The sequence below is a fragment of the Thamnophis sirtalis genome, unplaced genomic scaffold, assembly GCF_051295495.1.
Source record: "Thamnophis sirtalis isolate CommonGarterSnake01/CBP01778 unplaced genomic scaffold, rThaSir2_p1.2 scaffold_9, whole genome shotgun sequence".
Classification (NCBI taxonomy): Eukaryota; Metazoa; Chordata; class Lepidosauria; order Squamata; family Natricidae; genus Thamnophis; species Thamnophis sirtalis.
Genome location: NW_028261389.1, coordinates 53171755 through 53192722, shown reverse-complemented (window position 1 = coordinate 53192722; position 20968 = coordinate 53171755). Strand labels below are relative to the sequence as shown.

The 20968-nt window shown below is 45.9% G+C and overlaps 1 protein-coding gene across 3 annotated transcripts in view; it reads left to right on the top strand.

Annotated features, from left to right (window-relative positions):
• Positions 1 to 20968, top strand: part of CNTN1 (contactin 1) — a 284705-nt gene that overhangs the window by 209697 nt on the left and 54040 nt on the right. For all 3 annotated transcript variants that reach the window (XM_087723577.1, XM_087723576.1, XM_087723575.1), the window contains 3 exons: positions 357 to 532; positions 10029 to 10149; positions 17802 to 17960. In XM_087723577.1, the coding sequence (XP_087579703.1) occupies positions 357 to 532; positions 10029 to 10149; positions 17802 to 17960 (456 nt within the window). The remainder of the gene's footprint in view (positions 1 to 356; positions 533 to 10028; positions 10150 to 17801; positions 17961 to 20968) is intronic.

Below are 20968 nucleotides of genomic sequence, written 5' to 3'. Positions count from 1 at the left end.
ATAGGGTATATTATTTGGGTGTGTCCCCAAACAACTCTCTTATGAATAATCTTTGACACAGGCTATTACCGTAATTTTTACCTTTGACCCTAGGATTGGTCTTGAACTGTAGATACTATCAATGAAAAGAAAGGTTAAGTAAAAACCATTTCTGTATCAGAATTTGCAAAGAAAAGTCTACCAAAACAACCAGAAATTTTAAAAACGTTTTTACTTATATCTCTATTGCTATTGAAACATAGTCATCCATAGTAAAGTTGTATATTTTCCACGTTTTAAGTAGATCAGAGCTTCAATTGTTGCATATTTAATGACTTGCTAATATATAACCACATTTTTTTCTGTTAACTGCAAAGCTGCAACAAGGATAACATTAGCACCAACTAATGTTGATGTCATTGTTGGATTGAATGCTACCATGCAATGTCTTGCATCCCATGATCCTTTTTTAGACCTGACTTTTATCTGGCTCTTAAATGGATATCCAGTAAATGTTGATAAAGAGAGTGATTATTATGAAAGATCTATCATGGTGAGTTGCCTCACATTTCTCTGTTGACATATTTACATTTGGGTGTTAAAAATATTGTTGGTATTTTGGAGAAAGGAAAAGAGGGAATAATTATTATGAAGGTTTTCTTTCCCCCCATATTACAGTTTACTCCAAAAAGGAAAGTTACTATCTTAGAAGAAAAGAAAGTTACTGTCTCATGAACCCAATATTATAACCTTCTATAAACATATTGTTCATAAATTCATGGAGTAGCACTCCAGTATCAAAACAAGTTATTCCAAAAATTGCTTCTTTTCATGTCCTGACTTCAAGCAATTGAGAATGTTGTTTCTCCATAGCAATGTCTTCTTTCAATGTTCTTCCTGCAACTAAAAATGAAAAAATGCACCTGGAACAGCAGAATGATTGACATGAATCAGCCCCACTATGATGAATCCAGCCCACTGTGTTCAGTGTCAGACCACATATATTATTTATTATTGCATTTATAGTAACTGTCATTTGTTTGTTAAGGCAAAGCCTTGGAGCATTCATTTCCATGGCTACTAAAGAACCTCTCAAAGTGCTGCTTTGAGTACTCTGTGGGCCCTTCAAACAGAACTCTCCCATCTGGTGTGTTTGTTTCGAGCAAAGATATTAAGATTCCCTCCACAAATACATAAGAAATTGAATGGGTGGGCAAGCACACAGTTTCTTTTTTAGACACTTCCCACCTTGTGCAATACCGTGTCTCCAGAAATATGGATGACCTCTTCCGTAAAAGTGTTCAGAGTCAAAAGGAGGGCTTCACAGAGTTTTAAAGAACTTATTTAAATGTAAATGTTGCCTATTGGTAACCTGGATTCTGTGCTGTGTTTTTAGTGACAATAGGCTCTACCATGTTTCACCAAAAATAAAACTAGGTCTTATATTTATTTTTGCTTTGAAAAATCCATTAGGGCTTTTGGGGGGGGGGGGATGTCGTATTTTTTCACATACAGGAGGCAGCAAGAGTAGGGGCCCACAGAAGTCTGAACAGCCCTCTCTGTCCCACCATCTGCTTGCCTGTGGCCGCAATGGGCCAAGTACCCTGACCTCTGCCTGCCCTGCCTATTGGCCCTGCTACTGCCGGGATACTTCTCGGCTGTGGCAGGCAGTGTACTGCTGTGCCTGCTGCTGCTGGAGGCCAGTGGCACCCCAGCTGAGCTGTTCTTTGGCCAGGCCAAAGGGTGGTGGTGGAAGCAACTCCCTGCACTGGCCACATGGCTGCTGCACAACCTGCCACTGCCCTGCCCGAATTCGGCTCTGCCCTGATGGTGCTCTTACAGTGCCCGCAGCCCAAGCTCTTGGCATGCCCCAGTCTCTGCCTGCCCTGCTTGCTGCTCTGCTGCTGCTGGGACACTTCTTGGTGGACACCATTGAGTGGCTGTCTGTGCTGTGTCTTTACAAGAGCTCATCAATCTCCTGGCTGCACTGCTCTCAACCTCCCTGATAAGTTGCTGCTGCCTGGTATGGTGCAAGTCGGCCCAGATCTAAAACTCTAGAGAACCCCGTCAGTTGCCACCCTGTTAGTGCCTCTATCAGCGGCTGCCAGTGGAACCACACCACCCATGCCACCTTGCCCACCACTTCCTTCAAGCTGCTGAGTGCCAGCCTGCAGGCCCTGTTTCTGGCCGCCTTCAGCCTCTACCTCACCTGTGGCTGCTGCCTCGCCTCCTGCCTGGCCTGGCCTGCTGCTAAGACCCTGCTGCTACCTAGCAGCCTCCACTGGGCACTGACCCAGCATAAGAAACAGGCCGTGTTCCGCAGCCAGTCAGAATCTCTCCTACTGGAGCTGCCCCATGCACCCCGCAGGCAAGGCAGTGTGCCCCTCCTCTGCTCTGCATGGCTTTGGCAGGTGTCTGGCAGGTGGAGGGAGGAAACTCCACCCCCACCACCTGCCTTTCCTCACCATCCTCACCAGGTGGAAGGAGAGGCAGCGGCAGTCTCCAGCAGCAGAACAGCCACAAGTGAAGTAGAGGCTGGAAGGCAGCCAGTGGCCGCCCATGCCTGCTTCCATAGCTGGCACGGGAACTGCAGCGCCCACCAGGGTCAGGCCCAGAAGAGCCTGAAGAGTGCCTGGCTCATCCTATAGCCCAGTGCCTGCAGCAAGTAGGTGTGAAGGCTCGTGCTCAGCAGCCCAAGTCAGCAGTGGGTGAGGCAATGTGGACAGCATGGCTCCACCAGCAGCCACTAGCAAAGGGGTCCTGGCTGGCTGGCAGAGCAGTCCAGAAGTCATAGATCTGGACTGACTTGCCCCATGCCAGGCAGGAGCAGCCCAATAGTGTGGCCAAGAGCAGCACAGCCAGGAGAGTGAAGAGTACCCATGAGGCCAGCAGTAGCATGGGCAGTTGCTGGCGGTCAGCATGGAGCCTGCCACAACCAAAAAGAATCCCAGTAGCAGCAGGGCCAGCAGGCAGGGCTGGCGGAGGCCAGTTGCACCAAGAGCTTGACTACAAGAGCAGCAGGGTGGTGGTTAGAGCTGAGCTCAGGCAGGTTGTGCAGCAGCCACACAGCCAGCGCAGGGATCTCCTCCCATTTCCGTCCATCAGCCTTGCCAAAGAGCAGCCCCCAGCAGCAGCAGGTGCAGCAGGCCCAGCAGCCATGCAGCAATGAGGGCTTCTGAAATTGATCTGAGAAAGAACAGACATCTGAGGAGGCACTTTCTTCCCTTTCAATCCCTTCTGCAGTCACTGAAAGAGCCAAACAGCAAATGTTCAGGGAGAAAAGAAGGTAAAGGGGGGGGGGAACCTAAAGAAATCTTCCTCCCCTCACAGGTGAGCAACATTGAGCGGGCCACACACACCTGGGCAACCACAATACTAATGTAAATGCATCCATCTGGCTGACGATCTTAGCTGGAGCTTATTTTGGGGGTAAGGTTTATATTACGAGCAGCCTGAAATCATGCTAGAGCTTATTTTCTGGTTGGGTTTTATTTTCAGAGGAACATGGTCAATGTTCCCTCTAATTTTTTTTCAGTGTGAGCGGAAAAGTATAGTGTTTGAGCGGCACATTTTCATGCCTGAGCACCTGAATTTTTTTAACAGATGTCACTACAGAGGGTTTCAGTAACCTACTACTACTGCAAAACTGCATACTACTTGCAAATATAGATTGTTAAAATGGCTCTACCATAACCAAATAAGAGAAAAAAACACCTTCCTTTTGTTTATAAAGTAGTGATTTTAGTTTGCTCTATGGAAGTCACTATTTTAAACTGACAGATAGGAAGTTTAATTAGATTAAAAGCAAAAATATTCTCAATGACTTTGAAAATCCCAATGAGTTATCAAATATAGGTACTCCTTCGTTACAACGTGGGACTGGAATTTTTATTACTCAGCAATGTGGTCACAAAGCTGATGTCGTGTCATGACTCATGTGACCGGGCTCTCTCTCGCCTCTTTCCAACTCCGAGGGCATCAATCATGTTAGCCAAGGGATCTGCATTCTGCAAAGTTGGCTCTTTTAAGACTGGTGGTGGACTTCAACTTCCAGAATTTTGAGAGTTGAAGTCCACCAGTCTTAAAACAGCCAACTTTGCAGACCCCTATGTTAGCCCAAAGCCTGGCACTGGGCTTTGCTCCCCCATTGGTGGAGCCCCAAGAAGCGAGGAGGGAGAAAAAGAGCTCAAAAGAGCTTACATTGTTGCTAAATGAGCCAGCCCAGGCAATAGCAAATTAGCCGATCTTGCAGGCAGGTCTGAGAGGGAAGGGGGAGCAAAACTCCAGGCAGGGCTCTCTGACTCTTCTAATTCCCCGTGAAAACTGTTGTTGCCTCTGAAGCATTTGCTCCAGAGTTTTAAATCTTTAAGATCCCCCTCCCTCCTCCTTCCTTTTTTCTTTTCGATCTACACAGAATCACAGAGAATCCTGAAGTCGGGCAGGGCTGAGGAGGGAGAAAAAGAGCTCAAAAAAGCTACATTGTTGCTAAATGTAACCGGGGAGAGCCAGCCCAGGCAATAGCAAATTAGCCGATCTTGCAGGCAGGTCTGAGAGGGAGGGGGGAGCAAAACTCCAGGCAGGGCTCTCTGACTCTTCTAATTCCCCGTGAAAACTGTTGTTGCCTCTGAAGCATTTGCTCCAGAGTTTTAAATCTTTAAGATCCCCCTCCCTCCTCCTTCCTTTTTTCTTTTCGATCTACACAGAATCACAGAGAATCCTGAAGTCGGGCGGGGCTGAGGAGGGAGAAAAAGAGCTCAAAAGAGCTTACATTGTTGCTAAATGAGCCAGCCCAGGCAATAGCAAATTAGCCAATCTTGCAGGCAGGTCTGAGAGAGGGGCGGGAGCAAAACTCCAGGCAGGGCTTTCTGACTCTTCTAATTCCCCGTGAAAACTGTTGTTGCCTCTGAAGCATTTGCTCCAGAGTTTTAAATCTTTAAGATCCCTTTCCCGTTTTTCTTTTCAACCTACACTGATTAGAGAATCCTGAAGTCGGGCGGCAATGTACTGCAGTAGAAAAGGTTTAGCTGGAGGAGGTTTTGATTGTGATCGCTCTGTAGTTCGTGTCCAGATACCTGCCCCACGTGCCTCTGCGCGGCAATTAGAAACTACTGCGCGGGGAATTGCAGCCATGTGCGCGGCCGCGCAGGCGCGCACCTTAGAGGGAACAGTGAACATGGTATTTGTGTTCATATTAACCACTGGGAGTCTATGTGGAACAAACATATATAAAAAGCATGAATTAATTAATTGAGAATCAAGCTGTATATTAATTAATGTGCAACTTTCTTATTTTCTGTCCTTGGAGTTGTCCAATTTTCAGGACTATACATAGAAGCTATCACCTTTTCAACCACTTTATTTTGAAAGATCATAGTTAAAGAAAGATAGAAAGTTTCCATTGGACCAGCTGAAGCCTTTTTCCTGACTACAGTGATCATGGGGCGAGAGTCCATTTTTGGAAATGAACATTAAAATATTAATTTTTTTTATATCTTTATTTATTTATTTATAGGCCGCCCTTTTCCCTGAGGGGACCCAGGGCGGCTAACAACTTGTATGGGAGGGGAAAACATACAATAACATATAAACACAATGTATAATTAAAATCGAGCAACATTCATTCAACATTCGGGTGGGGGCGGATTATACTCTTTACCCCCAGGCCTGGTGGGATAGCCAGATCTTGAGGGCTGTGCGGAAGGTCTGAAGGGTGGTGAGGGTACGAATCTCCATGGGGAGATCGTTCCAGAGGGTCGGAGCTGCTACTGAAAAGGCTCTCCTCCGCGTAGTTGCCAGCCGGCACTGGCTGGCAGATGGCACTCGGAGGAGGCCTAATCTGTGAGATCTTATGGGTCGAGAGGAGGTGATTGGCAGGAGGCGGTCTCCCAAGTACGCAGATCCACTACCATGAAGGGCTTTGTAGGTAGTAAGAAGCACCTTGAAGCGCACACGGAGATCAACAGGTAGCCAGTGCAGCTCGCGGAGGATAGGTGTTATGTGGGTGAACCGAGGTGCACCCACAATCACTCGCGCGGCCGCATTCTGGACTAGCTGAAGCCGCCGGATGCTCTTCAAGGGCAGCCCCATGTAGAGCACGTTGCAGTATTCCAGCCTAGAGGTCACGAGGGCGCGAGTGACTGTTGTGAGAGCCTCCTGATTCAGGTAGGGTCGCAACTGGCGCACCAGGCGAACCTGGGCAAATGCCCCCCTGGTCACAGCCGACAGGTGGTAATCAAAGGTCAGCTGTGGGTCCAGGAGGACTCCCAAGTTGCGAACCCTGTCTGAGGGGTGTAAAATTTGGCCCCCCAGCCTGAGCGATGGAACACTAACCAAATTTTTGGGAGGGAAACACAACAGCCACTCGGTCTTTTCTGGGTTGAGTACTAGCTTGTTAGCCCTCATCCAGTCCCTGACGGCCTCAAGACCCTGGTTCATCACGTCCACCGCTTCATTGAGTTGGCACGGGGCAGACAGATACAGCTGCGTATCGTCCGCATATTGATGGTATCTTATCCCGTGCCTCCGAATGATCTCGCCCAGTGGTTTCATGTAGATGTTAAATAGTACGGGGGACAGGACCGACCCCTGCAGCACCCCATATGTTAGGGGCCTCATGGTCGATCTCTGTCCCCCAACCAACACCGACTGCGACCTGTCCGAGAGGTAGGAGGAGAACCACTGCAAAACAGTGCCTCCCACCCCCACCTCCCGCAGTCGTCGCAGAAGGATACCATGGTCGATGGTATCGAAAGCCGCCGAGAGGTCAAGGAGAACCAAGATGAAGGCTTGGCCTCCATCCCTGGCTCTCCAGAGATCATCGGTCAATGCGACCAAAGCGGTTTCTGTGCTGTAACCAGGTCTGAAGCCGGACTGGAAGGGGTCCAGGTAATCGGCTTCCTCCAAGGACCGCTGGAGCTGGTAGGCCACCACTTCTCAACAACCTTCCCAATAAAGGGGAGGTTGGAGACTGGACGATAATTGTTAAGTACGGCTGGATCCAAAGATGGTTTCTTCAGGAGGGGTCTCACCACCACCGTTTTAAGTGCGGCGGGGAAGTGCCCCTCCCGAAGCGAGGCGGTAATAACCGCTTGGATCCAGCCCCGTGTCACCTCCCTGCTGTTAGCAACCAGCCAGGAGGGACATGGGTCCAGTACACAGGTGGAGGCACTCACAGCCCTCATGGCCTTGTCCACGTCCCCGGGGGTAACATCCTGAAACTCAACCCAGCGATGGTCTACCAAATCGTCCACTCGTGCCTCGGCTGGATCTGCAAAGGTGGAGTCCAAATCCGACCGAAACCGAGCAACTTTGTCCGCCAAGAACTGGGCATAGTCTTCAGCCCTACCCTGCAAGGGGTCCCCCGTATCCCTCTTATTTAAGAGGGAGCGGATTATCCTAAACAGGGCGGCTGGACGGGACTCGGACGCAACCAAGGTGGCAATATAAGATCTCTTTGCTGCCCTAAGTGCCCTGATGTACTCCTTGGTGCAGATTGTTAAGAGTGCTCGGTTCGATTCGGATTTATCGGACCTCCACACGTGCTCTAGGCATCTCCTCCGGCGCTTCCTCTCCCGGAGCTCCTCGGTCAACCAAGGAGGCCTCCGGGATCCGCCGCCTCGGAGGGGCCGTAGTGGTGCAATCCGGTCAAGGGTCTCCGATGCTGCCGAATGCCAGGCAGCAACCAGAGTCTCTACTGGACTGTGGGCGAGAGTATCAGGAATAACCCCAAGCTCCGTCTGGAACCTCAAAGGGTCCATAAGTCGCCTGGGGCGGAACCACTTGGTCAGTTCCTCCTCCCTACAGTGGGGGTTTGGTCTTCGGAAGTCAAGCCTCAGTAGGCAGTGGTCTGACCACGACAGGGGTATGATCTCATTACCCCTCAGACCAAGATCACAAGTCCACTGCTCCGAGAGGAATACGAGGTCGAGCGTGTGACCCGCAGAGTGAGTTGGGCCCCGAATTATCTGGGTCAAGCCCATGGCTGTCATGGAAGCCATGAACTCCTGCGCCCCATCAGAGTGTTCACCGAGCGTAGGCAGATTGAAATCCCCTAGGACCATAAGCCTGGGGAACTCAATTGCCAGCTCGGCTACCGACTCGAGGAGCGAGGGGAGGGCTGCTGCAATGCTGTTGGGAGGCAGGTACGTTAGCAGCAGACCCACTTGACCCTTGAGGTCCAGCTTCACCAGTAGGGACTCACACCCGACAAGCTCCGGAGCAGGGATCCTACGAGGTACTAAAGACTCCCGAATAACAATAGCCACACCCCCACCCCTTCTCTGAGCTCTCGGCTGATGAAGCACCTGAAATCCTTCTGGGCACATCTCTACGAGGGGGACTCCTCCCTCCGGGCCCAGCCAGGTTTCAGTAATACATGCCAGGTCTGCCCCCTCGTCTAAAATTAAGTCCCGGACGAGGGGAGCCTTGTGAACAACAGACCTGGCATTTAGCGACAACAGCCGGAGACCAGGGTCCTGATTACTCGCGCCACCTGGCCTCGGAGTGGGACTCATAGGGCCGGAAGGAGGGATCTCTGTGACGTAGCGAACCCTCCTTCCCCGGTAATGGCCAGCCCTAAAGTCCCCGCCATATCTGCCCCTCCCCGTTACGACCGTAATGCTCCGGCCCACTCCCGTGTCCGTGGTCCCCCCGACCACACCTATAGCTCCCGCATTCCCTGACAGGCCCTCCGAATCAGACACACTCATTCGTTCACTCAGACAATCCCCACGTGATAATTAAAAACACATAAATACAGCAATATCGGGTAATAAAAAGTGGGCGCATTCACTCAATCACATGCAATCTCATACACTCATCATACCAATTAAAATTAAATTTAAATTTAAAAATTAAAAATTAAAAAATTGCGCAGCGTGCAAAGAACGTATGAGGCTTATATAAAGGTCTTAATAGTCTTAGTCTTCTCTTCTGTAAGTCTGGTGAGAGTTCTGGTAAGAGTTCAATGAGTTTAGATTCTAATAGATACCTTTCACCCTGGCTTCGCTGATAACGGATAAGAGCCTGTGGCCTAATGGCTAAGATCTCTGCCTAGTATGCCTAGTATGCAATATAGCCCAGGTTCAAATCCCAGTAAGGGTATGGCTAGCTGATGAGAGCTAAATAGCTTGAAATAGATCTATACTAGTCTCCCTTTATTTATTTATCAGCACAAATAAAATAAAAAACACACAAATATAACAAAGGCAACAGTAAAAATATTGGGTTTCTGTCGTGATGGACTCTTGTGACGAGCCGAATGACAGATGATGGAAGCAGTTAGCTTCCTCCCATAATTGGAGCTTACCAGGGGTTGTAAAAATCTAATATATATATATATATATATATATATATATATATATATATATATATATATATATATATATATATATATATATATATATATATATATATATATATATATATATATATATATATATATATATATATATATATATATATATATATATATATATATAATGCAACTTATTAAAATGCATACTTAAGCAATATATTTTGGGACAATCTGTACTTTTTATGTGGCTATGAATTATAAATGTTTCCAAATATTGGATGGTCAGTATTTGATCTAAGGTTACTTCCATACATTTAAGCAATTAAGTAAATTGTAATTTGCGAGACAGCTACAAAAATAAAACTTTCACTATGTCAGCATGTTCTTTGCAACAAGTGTGACAAATCCTGAAGGTTGGTATTCTGCCAAAATGGAGAGATAATGATTTTAAAAGCCATTTTATTGTTCATAATACAAAATATTATATTGATACATAATATCAATTTATGTTGTAAGATTAAATACTGCTGCATTTGAAAGTGATATCTGATTTCACAATTTTAATGTGTATTTTAAATGCAATATAATTCATTGATATAAGGAATATTTATATTATTTTTAAGAGCTATAGGCAGTTCAGAAATAGATGTCTTATTCATTTTACTGATTTACTTTACTTTTTTAGGAGTATTTTGACTTCTATATGAAATTTAAATTTAAAGGACTGTTGCACATTTTTTTTCCTGATTTGTAGATTAAAGACAATGGTGAACTTATTGTCAAGAATGCCCAGTTGCGCCATGCTGGAAGATACACATGTGTTGCTCAGACAATTGTTGATAATGCCACAGCTTCAGCTGATCTTGTTGTGAGAGGTAAAATATTTTCTTGAATTTTTAAAATTAAGCTATTTCCTCATTATGTCAACTATTTGTGTTGACATTCAATACAGAGCGTCGGTGGATCCGGATCACAGATTATAGTAGCTGGATTGAGATGAATGAAGCTATTGAATAACATGATTAATGACAAAGACATGAAGGAAGACAGAAACACGGGCAAAGTTCAAAAGCAGATAAAGAAAGCAAAAAAGATGGCTTGGAATAAGAAATGCCTAATGAAGAATGCCTAATGAAGCTGTTAATAAATCACTGCTTTTTGTATTACAATATCGGGTTGCTTATTATGAAGCAGGCATCGTTAGGGTACCTTACAAACAGCCATCTTTTGCTTTTAAATATTGAGGGTGCCGAGGGGGGAAACTCAGAAGACCATGGCAAAAGGCCAGTTATCTGAACAGAGCAGGAGAGCAGCCATCAGACATCAAAGCCGAGATGAGTGAAGCAAGAGGAGATAAGTAATCATCCCCTAAAAACAGCTAAAGCTGAGCCCCCACCCCACCCATATGCCCAGAAAAAGGGAAAGGCCCTAAGCGAGCTGGGAAGAGTGGAGAGGATGCTGGACTGGAATCAAGCCAGGCCCCCAAAGCCCCAAATGGAGCCTCTGGGAAGTTCCATAAAGCAACGGAGAGAGGAATTTGACTGGGTCATCCTCTGTGAAGAAAGGCCATTATGCATGCCAAAAGAGAGGGGAGGAGCAGTGGTTCCTCTTGAGGTGACAAGAAGCACATGGGAATGCAATCCCACTTCTCCACCCATTAGAAAGAAGATGAAGCCAGTGTCTCTCCCATGTAGCAGGCAGGCTGCCCAGGGCAGACAATCTCCACCCTCCCTCCAAACTAGAACTGAGGAGTATCTTCAGACATATCAAACGCAAGCATACAGAGGCTGACAGGAGGAGGGAAGGGCACTGCTGATTGAACCGCCCTGATTCAGAGAAAAGTTTGATGGGAACTCAGACCAGTTAGCCCTATTCCTTGACTCAGCTGAGGTCCACCTGGAATGCTATGGACACCTCTACTCTTCCCCCAGAGCCATAGTGAATACTATTGCAGAAGGACTAGTGGGAGGAGCAAGGGAATGGCTAGCAGCCCTCCACAAGAGAGCCACCGCAACTGCAAGGCGTAGATGACTTCCTAGGACTGCTAGAGGCTAGATTTGAGGAGGTGGAGGAGGATCTGTACGTGGAAGATGAGCTCAGCAAACTAAAGCAAAGGGGCCACCCCATCAAAGAGCACATCTGCGAATTTAGGTGAGTCATTGGAAGGCTGCCCCCTTTACCAGAGCGTCTGTTAGTGTATTTTTTCAGAACAAGTCTGAACCAGCAGCCTACTGCGACATTCCAAATCGACTCTCCGAGTGGTTCCAAGTAGCAATAAAAGTCGACAGTGGGCTGCATGCCAACGACATGAAAAAGCAATTAGACACAAAAGAGAGAGGTCAACCTGACCTGAAACACCCAGCTGATGGGGAATCACAGCACCACAGCGGGCCCTGAAATCAGCCCTTCCTCAAAGTCTGCTGAAATGCTACAGATGCGAGGGGATGGGCCATATGGCATCCGTGTGCACAACCCCAATCCCAATGCCGAGGCCAGAGCTACTACCCAGGGCATGAGGGGAACGTGGCCACAAACGGGTTACCCACACATCCCGGAAGGCTTTCCAGGCTGCAGAGGTCCCTCCCCAACCAGATGAAGGGGGGAACCCAAGGCAACAATGACCAGTCACCAGAATCCTACGACAGTGACAATGAGGGGGAAAATGACCCAATGGTGAGAGGACCAACTCACCCTTTCCTTTTTCCAATACACCTCACAGCCCCAAAGACAGGAAGCTAGTAGGATTTTCAAGCCCTAATAGACTCAGGCTGCACTAGATGCTTGATCAACCTGACCACAGTCCTGAAAACGGGGATCAGAACAAAAAGACTGGCCCACCCAATCCAATTCAAACAGGTTGATGGGTCCCTAACGGGGGGAGCTTATACCACCCACCTGACTGAACCAGTGAGACTAGAGCTAGTGGATCACTTGGAAGTAATTTGATTCATAATAGCCCCCAAAATGACAGATGCAATCATACTGGAACTCTCCTGTCTAGACAAGTGAGGACCAACCATCTGGTGGCAAGGGGGTACCCTTAGGCTTAGGATAGAAAAGAGGCCCCAACCCCTTTTTCGCCAGCAAGCAGAAACACCATTCAAGCAGGAACCCCCCAAAAGAGCACACCAGAAGATCTGGGAGCCACATCCGACGAAACCCCAGAGACCGAACAGATCCCAGAGGAATATCAAGACCTTGCAGAAGTATTCAGTGAGACATAATGCAACATTCTGCCCCACCCCCATCATGAGGCAGATTGTGCCATCGAAATAATCCTCGGGGCAAAACTACCCAAACCCAAGCTGTATGCCATGACGCCCCAAATGCAAGAAATGCACAAATACATAGACAAAAACCTAGCACCAGGATTCATCGAGCCAGCCAAGCCACAGGTTGCAGTGCCAGTCCTCTTCAAAGAGAAAAAAGACGGAACTATGGGACTGTGTGTGGACTTTCGAGGGATAAATGCCATGTGCGTACACAACCTATGCTCTCTCCCCCTCATGAATGATATGCTATCTCACTTGGCCAAGGGAAAAGTTTTCACCAAATTAGACCTCAGAGAGGCATACTACCGAATATGAATCAGGGAAGGAGATGAGTGGAAAACAGCGTTCAACTGCCCCCTAGGGAGCTTCCAATTCAAAGTGATGCCTTTCAGACTACAGGGAGCCCTAGCAGTGTTCATGCAGTTAATAAACGAGGTACTGCAAGGGGGGTCCTCGTCTACCTGGTGGCATCGTCATCTACACTGAGACCATGGCCGACCACATACCCCTGGTCCGCCAAGTACTGGAAAAACTTCTGGCAGCCAACCTGTACATCAAGCTATCAAAATGTGAATTCCACCATGAGTGACTAGGCTACCTAGGCTACCAAGTGTCAAATGAGGGAATAGAGATGGACCCAGCCAAAGTGCAAGCTGTCATAAGCTGGCAACCCCCTCACACCCACAGACAGCTACAAAGCTTCCTAGGGTTCGCGAACTTCTATAGACAATTCATCCCCTCCTTTGTGAAGATCGCCAAACCCCTGACAGACCTCCTGAAGACAGGGAGCCCAGGAACAAAACCTCACCCGGGACAGTCTCTACAGTGGGACCTAACCTGCCAAAAGGCATTCGAGACACTAAAAGAAATGTTTGCAAAGGAACCAGTGCTGAAGCATCCTCACCCCAAGCAACCCTTCGGGATCCAAGCAGATGCCAGCGACATGGCAGTGGGAGTGATGCTACTCCAAGAAACAACCAAGGAAACCTACAATCCTGCACCTACACCTCCCACAAGCTCACAGACACAGAGAGACAATGGGCTGCATGGGAAAAGGAGGTATTCGCGGTGAGATGGGCACTGCTAATCTGAAGACACCTGTTGGAAGGGGTCAGAAACAATGTTCCCTCTAATTTTTTTTCAGTGTGAGCGGAAAAGTATAGTGTTTGAGCGGCACAGTTTCATGCCTGAGCACCTAAGAGAGCCACAGTTTGAACTGCTGTCACGTCTGCTGGACATTTGTGCAACATACCAAGCGTCAAGCGCCGATTGCTAGCGAGGTTTCAGCCTGATGAATGCCAGGCATGAAAAGTGCCACTCAAAGACTATACTTTTCCGCTCACCCTGGAAAAAAAAAAGGCTCTCTGCTCAGCTTTTAGATTGTTAGACTGGCTAGAGAGAGACATGGCACCAACAGGGTCCTGGCCTGGGTCCTGGCATTTTGCAGGCAACCTGTCCTCTCACATTCCTTTGGAATGCAACCCATCACATGTGAATTAGATTTTGCCAATTATCCTATTAAAAGATAACGCTATTATTCTAAAGTACGACTAACTCGATATTAAAAACTGTAAATATGTAATGCTGATAAATAATAGCAGTAATTGTTATTTAGTATGATTAAAATCAGTATTGATATATCAATATAATATCTATCGAAATTGACAATATACACTAAAATAACAATACAAATATATAATGTGGAATATAAATGTAATAAATATAATATATAAATGCAACATAAATGTAATAAAATAATTTATCATGAAACTCTCCCCCTTTAAAGTAGTAAGATCAATTAAATAGTCTAGCAAGTTTGGACAATATGCTATATGTTATGTTACTTAAGAATATATATACCTCAGAATCAGATACAACATCCACATCATTTCCAACTGAGTCAATAAAATCATATGCCATGCCAAAACTATTTTAAATAAAGATATGAAATTAATCAAGTATTGCATTTATTTTTCAAAATGAATGTACAATTTTTTTATTATTTAAGTTTTGTACCCTATATTTTCTAACTAACGTTAACTTTAAAAAGACATTACATCAGACTACAATAAAAGTAATTAAATGAAGACTAAAATAAGTGTTTTGGCATATTGAGCTTTTTATATTTCTTTCTTATATTGCTTCCTTAGTTGAGAACTTGCTCCTCAGCTTACTTACGCATTAACTGTTTGTTGCTTTTATGGTTTATTCATTCACTGCTCCATCTTCAGTTTTTTTCACAGGGGGCAGGGCTTCCTTCCTCCCTCCCTTCCTTCCCTCCCTCCCTCCACTCCTTTGGCCACCAATTTTGATCCAATTCTCTCTCTCTCTCTCTCTCTCTCACACACACACACACACACACACACACACACACACACGTTCTTTGTGGGGGGGTTAATTACTCCTCCTCACTGCGCAAAGTCGGCTCAGCATGTGTTCGGCCCCCACTTACGCCGAATGAAATCCGCGGCCGGCGGGACCAGGGGGTTGCATTTCAAAGCCGCCAGACCTTTCGCTTCTTCTCTTTCACCAGCAAAGCTCCCGCTGGTGCCTCCGCCCATGGCAGTGGTGCTTCTCCCACCACGCGGAGCACCTGAGCTAGCTCCCGCGTTATCCCTCCCCCTTCCTCCTCTGCCGTGCTTTTGAGGCCACGGGAGCTAGTAGGAAAGCGGCGGAGGTGGAGGCGACGGCAGGGGTAACCCAGAGCCCAGCTGAGGTGGAGTCAGCTGGGCTCTGGGTTACCCCTGCCGTCACCTCCACCTCCGCCGCTTTCCTACTAGGCCTCAAAAGCACGGCAGAGGAGGAAGGCCTCAAAAGCACGGCAGAGGAGGAAGGGGGAGGGATAACGCGGGAGCCAGCTCAGGTGCTCCGCGTGGAGGGAGACTCGGGAGAGGCACCACTGCCATGGGCCGGGAAGCCAGCAGGAGCTTTGCTGATGAAGGAGAAGAAGCAAGAGGACTGGCGGCTCATCAAAACAAGACTGGGGAGGTCCTTTGCGGGAGGCCAGTTCTAGCCGCCTGCAAAGGACTTCCCCACGTTTGCTTTGGTAGAAATCTCTGCGCGGCAGTTAGAAACTTCTGCGTGGGGATTTCTTTCCATGTGCGCGGCCGCGCACGCGCGCACCTTAGAGGGAACAGTGGTCAGAAACCATTCAAAGTCTGGACTAACCATAAGAATCTGGAAGCTCTTAGGACCTCACAGAAACCATCACCCAAACAAGTCCGATGGGCTCAATATTTCAACCATTTCGACTTTGTACTAAAGCACATTCCAGGGCAAAGGAACTTTTTAGCTGATGCCCTCTCCCGCATGCCCCAGTACAAATGCGAACGGGAGCAGGTGGTGGACACCATCATTCCCTCTACCCAAATAGCTGCCTAAGTGACCACTAGACGACAATACCATGACCGGCAAGACCAACCAGCAGGCGACCTAACCACAAGACTCAAAACTGAACTGCTAGCAGACCCTTGGTTCCAAAACAACCAACACATCTTGACAAAAAGAGATGACCTTGCATGGAAGGGAATGAAGCTCTATGTCCCGGAATCCCTATGCACCCTAATTCTCCAGAGGAGCCATGACGCCAAACTGGCAGGCCACTTTGGTTTCCTAAAGACATTACACTTAGCCCGGAGGCAGTTCTGGTGGCCCAAAATAAAGAAAGATGTGGACAGTTACGTGGCACCATCTGTGCCATAATGAAGAGGCGACCAGGAACTAACACACACACACCCCCCGGATTGCTGCAGCCAGTAGCAGAGCCAACGAGGCTGTGGGAGGAGATTGCAATGGACTTTACAGTAGAGTTGCCAAAAAGTGGGGGAAACACGGTGATTTGGACTGTAATAGACCTGTTCTCCAAACAGGCACACTTCATACCCTGCAGTGGACTACTCTCAGCTCACAAGCTGGCCAAACTGTTCCTGAAGCACATCTACCACCTGCATGGAGTACCTTGGAGAATTATCTCAGACAGAGGGGTCCAGTTCACAGCTAAGTTCTGGGGGGAGTTCCTGTGGTCCATTGGGCCATCTCGGGATCTTAGTTCAGCCTTTCATCTGAGCACCAATGGGGCAACAGAGAGACTGAATGCCATGGTAGAGCAGTACCTGAGGTGCTAAGTGAACTATCTGTAGTCCAATTTGGCAGACCGTCTGACCTTTGCTGAGGTTGCGTACAATAATGCTGTTCACAGCAGCACAGGACTAACACCATTCAAAGTAGTGAGCAGCATGGACTTTGTCCCAATGCCTGAGTATGCCTTGAGTGGACTAAAGTTGAAGATCATTACAAGAAAATATAGGAAGGAATATAAAATTGACATACCTGATCAATGTTAAAATAGATATGTTGGTATCTCTGGTAACCCTTAATGGATTTTTCCTGATCAGGACTGAAACACTGAGGCAGTAAGGATTTGTTTATAGGTAAGAGATGAGATTCAAGAAAAAGATATTGTATTCTGTATTTTAAGACAGTGGTCCCAACCTGACCTAACGTGGGAGTGGCAGGCACATGCACATGTGCATGCACAGCTCCATTGGTATGAGCGGTGGGTATGCACTCCACTCGTGTAAATGCACTCATGCATGAAGTCTCCACTCAGTGCTTGAGAAGAGGGTGCTTGAGCTCGTGCTGAAGCTCAGTTCAGGCGAGTGGAAGGTACTTGTGCATGAAGCTCCCCTCACGCAAGCATAGAGTGCTCACGTGTAATGCTTCATTCCCATGAATGAAGCTTCACTACAAGCGCCCTCAGCTCAAGTTCCCTCTGCTCTTGTGAGGCGAATAAAATGCCCACCACTCATGCCCACCATTCATGCTGTAGAACTTTGTGCACGAGTCCAAGCCCCCTCTGCTTGTGTGCAAAGCTCCATGAGCGTGCTCAATGCGTGAGTAGAGGGTGCACACATGTGCCATTCACACCAATGGAACTTTACATACGCATGCCTGCCATTCACATATCACTCTCTCTGTCTTCTCGCAAAAGTGTATGAGATTTGACCAAAAGTATGATGTTACTTTATAAAATACCCTTTCCAATCTAGTATTTCCTAGTATTTTTCAATTGCCAACATTTCATTTGGCCATGCTACCTAAGATTTTGCAGATTAAATTTTAATATGCGAGAATAGTAAATTACAGAAACTTGTAATGAAATAATTTAACTCTGTTAAATATGATGATACAATTTAAAACATTGGTTCACTTTTTGACAAGATTATGTCATAATTTTTCATTGAATTATTTTTCAGGTCCCCCAGGACCCCCTGGTGGACTTAAAGTAGAAGACATTAAAAATACATCTGTAATTCTGACATGGAATCGTGGGATAGAAAATCATAGTCCTATATCAAATTACACTATTCAGTCAAGGACCTTTCTGTCTGAGTATTGGAAAGACATGAAAACAGGTAAGAATCTTATAAAAATATTAGTTTGGAGCCTAATAATAAAATATCATTCTTGATATACAGATTTTAAAGTAAAGTGTAATGCAATGTATTTGCATATGCCCTATGTGTTCTTTAATGCCTATTCCTGTTACTGGCAAGACTGTAAGTATCTAAGGTAACCAACAGAGTACAACTCTATATTTTATACTGTATGTAGCATGGGTATGTCATATCTCATACAGCAGGGGTGTCAAACTGGCAGCCCATGGGCTGGATGCATTATGCATAAGCCACGCCCACCCCAGCTCCACAAATGGGAAAATATCATGAAATGTCATATGACAACAACTTAACACCGTGGGTTTGACACCCATGTCATACAGAATTACTTACTACTTATTTGTTGTTGTTTAATATGAATGCACGATTTGGATTTGTGTGGGTCCATATTCTACAGATGCCATCTCTCTTATGAAACAGTGTTAACCACAATGGTATCCTTCTCAGTTATCTATTTATATGTATCAAGTTTTTTATTTTATATTACATATTGTTCTGTCCCAAGCCTCTAATATATACTGACGCAGACTTGGCTGTCTGCCACAACTAAGGAAGGAGATAAGCAACCCCTTGGCTAGGAACCCAGAAAATTATCTCTATGAAAACAAGGCTTGAACTCACAAAATTCTTTCACTACGTCTGGATTAGTAAACTGTTGTTTCCTGCAAAATTCCCCTCCCGTCACCACACCTATAAACTCTCTGGGAAGGGCCAATCAATAGCCACCTGTTCCTATTTCCTTCTGTGAGTCTTTTTCCAAAGCTGCTCCCTCCTCCTCTCTGCCCTATGCATACGTACGTCAGGGACAGCTTTCTCTGTTCTTCCTCACTGCTCCCTGACTCAGATGCCATCTGGTGGCCAACAGGCCTCTCTAGTCCCTGCTCTGACTCCAAACACCCCCCAGGGTCTTCCTCAGCCTCCGGGGCAGTCCCATAGTGTTCATCACTGTCAGATTCCAGCAACAGCTCAGCCGGCCACTGTTGGGCCACATACACATATACATATCAATGCGTGAACAGTGTGACACCTGGATTCCATACATTTCAGTACAAATAAAATAATGTTATTAAACATAGTTATCACATTCATCCAGCATCAATACTTTTAATTCTTCTTTTTTACTTCCTCCCATATTCTTCTCTTAAATCTTTATCTCTGTCAATCTGTTTCTCCCATCCCTACCCTTTTCCACTGGCTAGCTTTGAAGTTATCAGCCTTAACCCCTGTCTCCCTTCCCAAAGTATCTTCCTGCTCCTCCCGTTCTCTTTTCAGATCTCTTAAAATATTTTCCCCCTGGTTTGATTCATCAAACATTATTAATTTTATTAATGACTCCTCATTATTTTTTTTCTGTTGATTCCTCAATTCTGTTTTTCCCTCTATTCCTTCTACTAGCTCCTTCCTTTCTTGGGCATCTTGTTTGTTACTCATTGTCCTTTGTATTATGCTTTCCAATTTTTAATCTATGCCATCCATTAATTCCATCACCTTATATTCTTTCTGTATAATGTCCTTTATGTTTTGAAACATCAAATCCATCTCGATCAAAGTTCTCCTCATTGCATCTTATCCTGTTTTAATAAATTATTCACTTTTAGTCACTAGCTCAAATACCATGTATTCCAATCTGAGGTTGCTCTTCAAAGTATCCACTGATCACAGTTCTTTATGTTCCATAAATAGTCAGTCAGGTCCATTTATATAACCCAGGGAGTTATCCAAATCTTCTTGAGTTACCTTTCTAGATTCAGTCAAGTAGCTTAACATTCAGGGGTAACTTTAATTAAATGTCTTCCTTGTTCTGATATTTAAATCTCCAGTGGTCATAGGGTAGATGTATATAGTCCAGTAAATATTTCACAGTCCTTTAGATGGGTATTCCCAGGCTTGTATATTTTCTTTCATCAGCAGGTGGCACTCTTAGGTTAATTTTCACTATTACTAAAAATCTGATTTTAATTATTTTAAATTGTAATTCAATTATAGAACCAGTGTTAACTTTTAAATTCATAATTCCAATATTTTAAATTGTCTTCCTAATGTCACATCTTCCCAATTTGAAAGTCCAATTTCCTGCGTTTTTAAAGGAAAAAAAGTCCTCGTTTCCTTCCCTCTCTTTAATCCTTTCCTTCCGGTCTGGTAATTTTCTCAAAGTGTCTGATTGCTGCTTTCAATAGTTCTGAGTAAATCCTAGATTTCTCTTTTGGCTTAACTTTTGGGTAAAAAAGAATTTCCACTCCAGCTCGGTCATTGGCTGTCCCAGCTTCATGGCAGCCATCTTAGACTGTCTCTTCTCCTTGTTGTGGCTGAGAGGGAAAGTAAGCCCTGGGTCAAGCAGGAGAGCTGCGACTCTGCGAGACCTCACAGGGCATCCCTCTTTGCTTCACCACCCCTCCAAGGTGGCTTTGACTCCTTTCAGAGCCCACCAATGGGGAGAACACAGCACAGGAGCACTGAGACCCATTCTCTGTGTCTGATCTCGCTATGACATCCAGCTATCTATTTATATAAGTTTTAGAAACCACTTAGTTTTGGAATTATCATTGGAGGAGTATAACTTCCAGGATTATCAACATGAAAATTATCATTATCATTAAACTAAACCTGTGTAAATCACACACATCATATTTTTTTTGGGGGGGGGGGAGTCAGTTTTGTACGGATGACAGAGAACATCTAAGCCAATGTTTCTCCAGCCAACATGCTGGGAGTTCAAATTGACACAATTTAAAGTTGCCAAGATTGAGAAACACTGATTTAGGCAGTGTGAAAATTTTCTCAGAAGGATGAAATAGCTAAAGATCCTACTTGACCAAGGGTGTCAAACTCAAGGCTCGCAGGGCTAACTCTTGAGACAGCAAAGGATTGGCCCCCGGCCCCTTAGTCCTGGCCCAGGCTGGCCAGGCACTAATCTATAATTTGATGGCAGCCATCAGGGCCAGAACGCAATCAGCCTTAAATCCTTG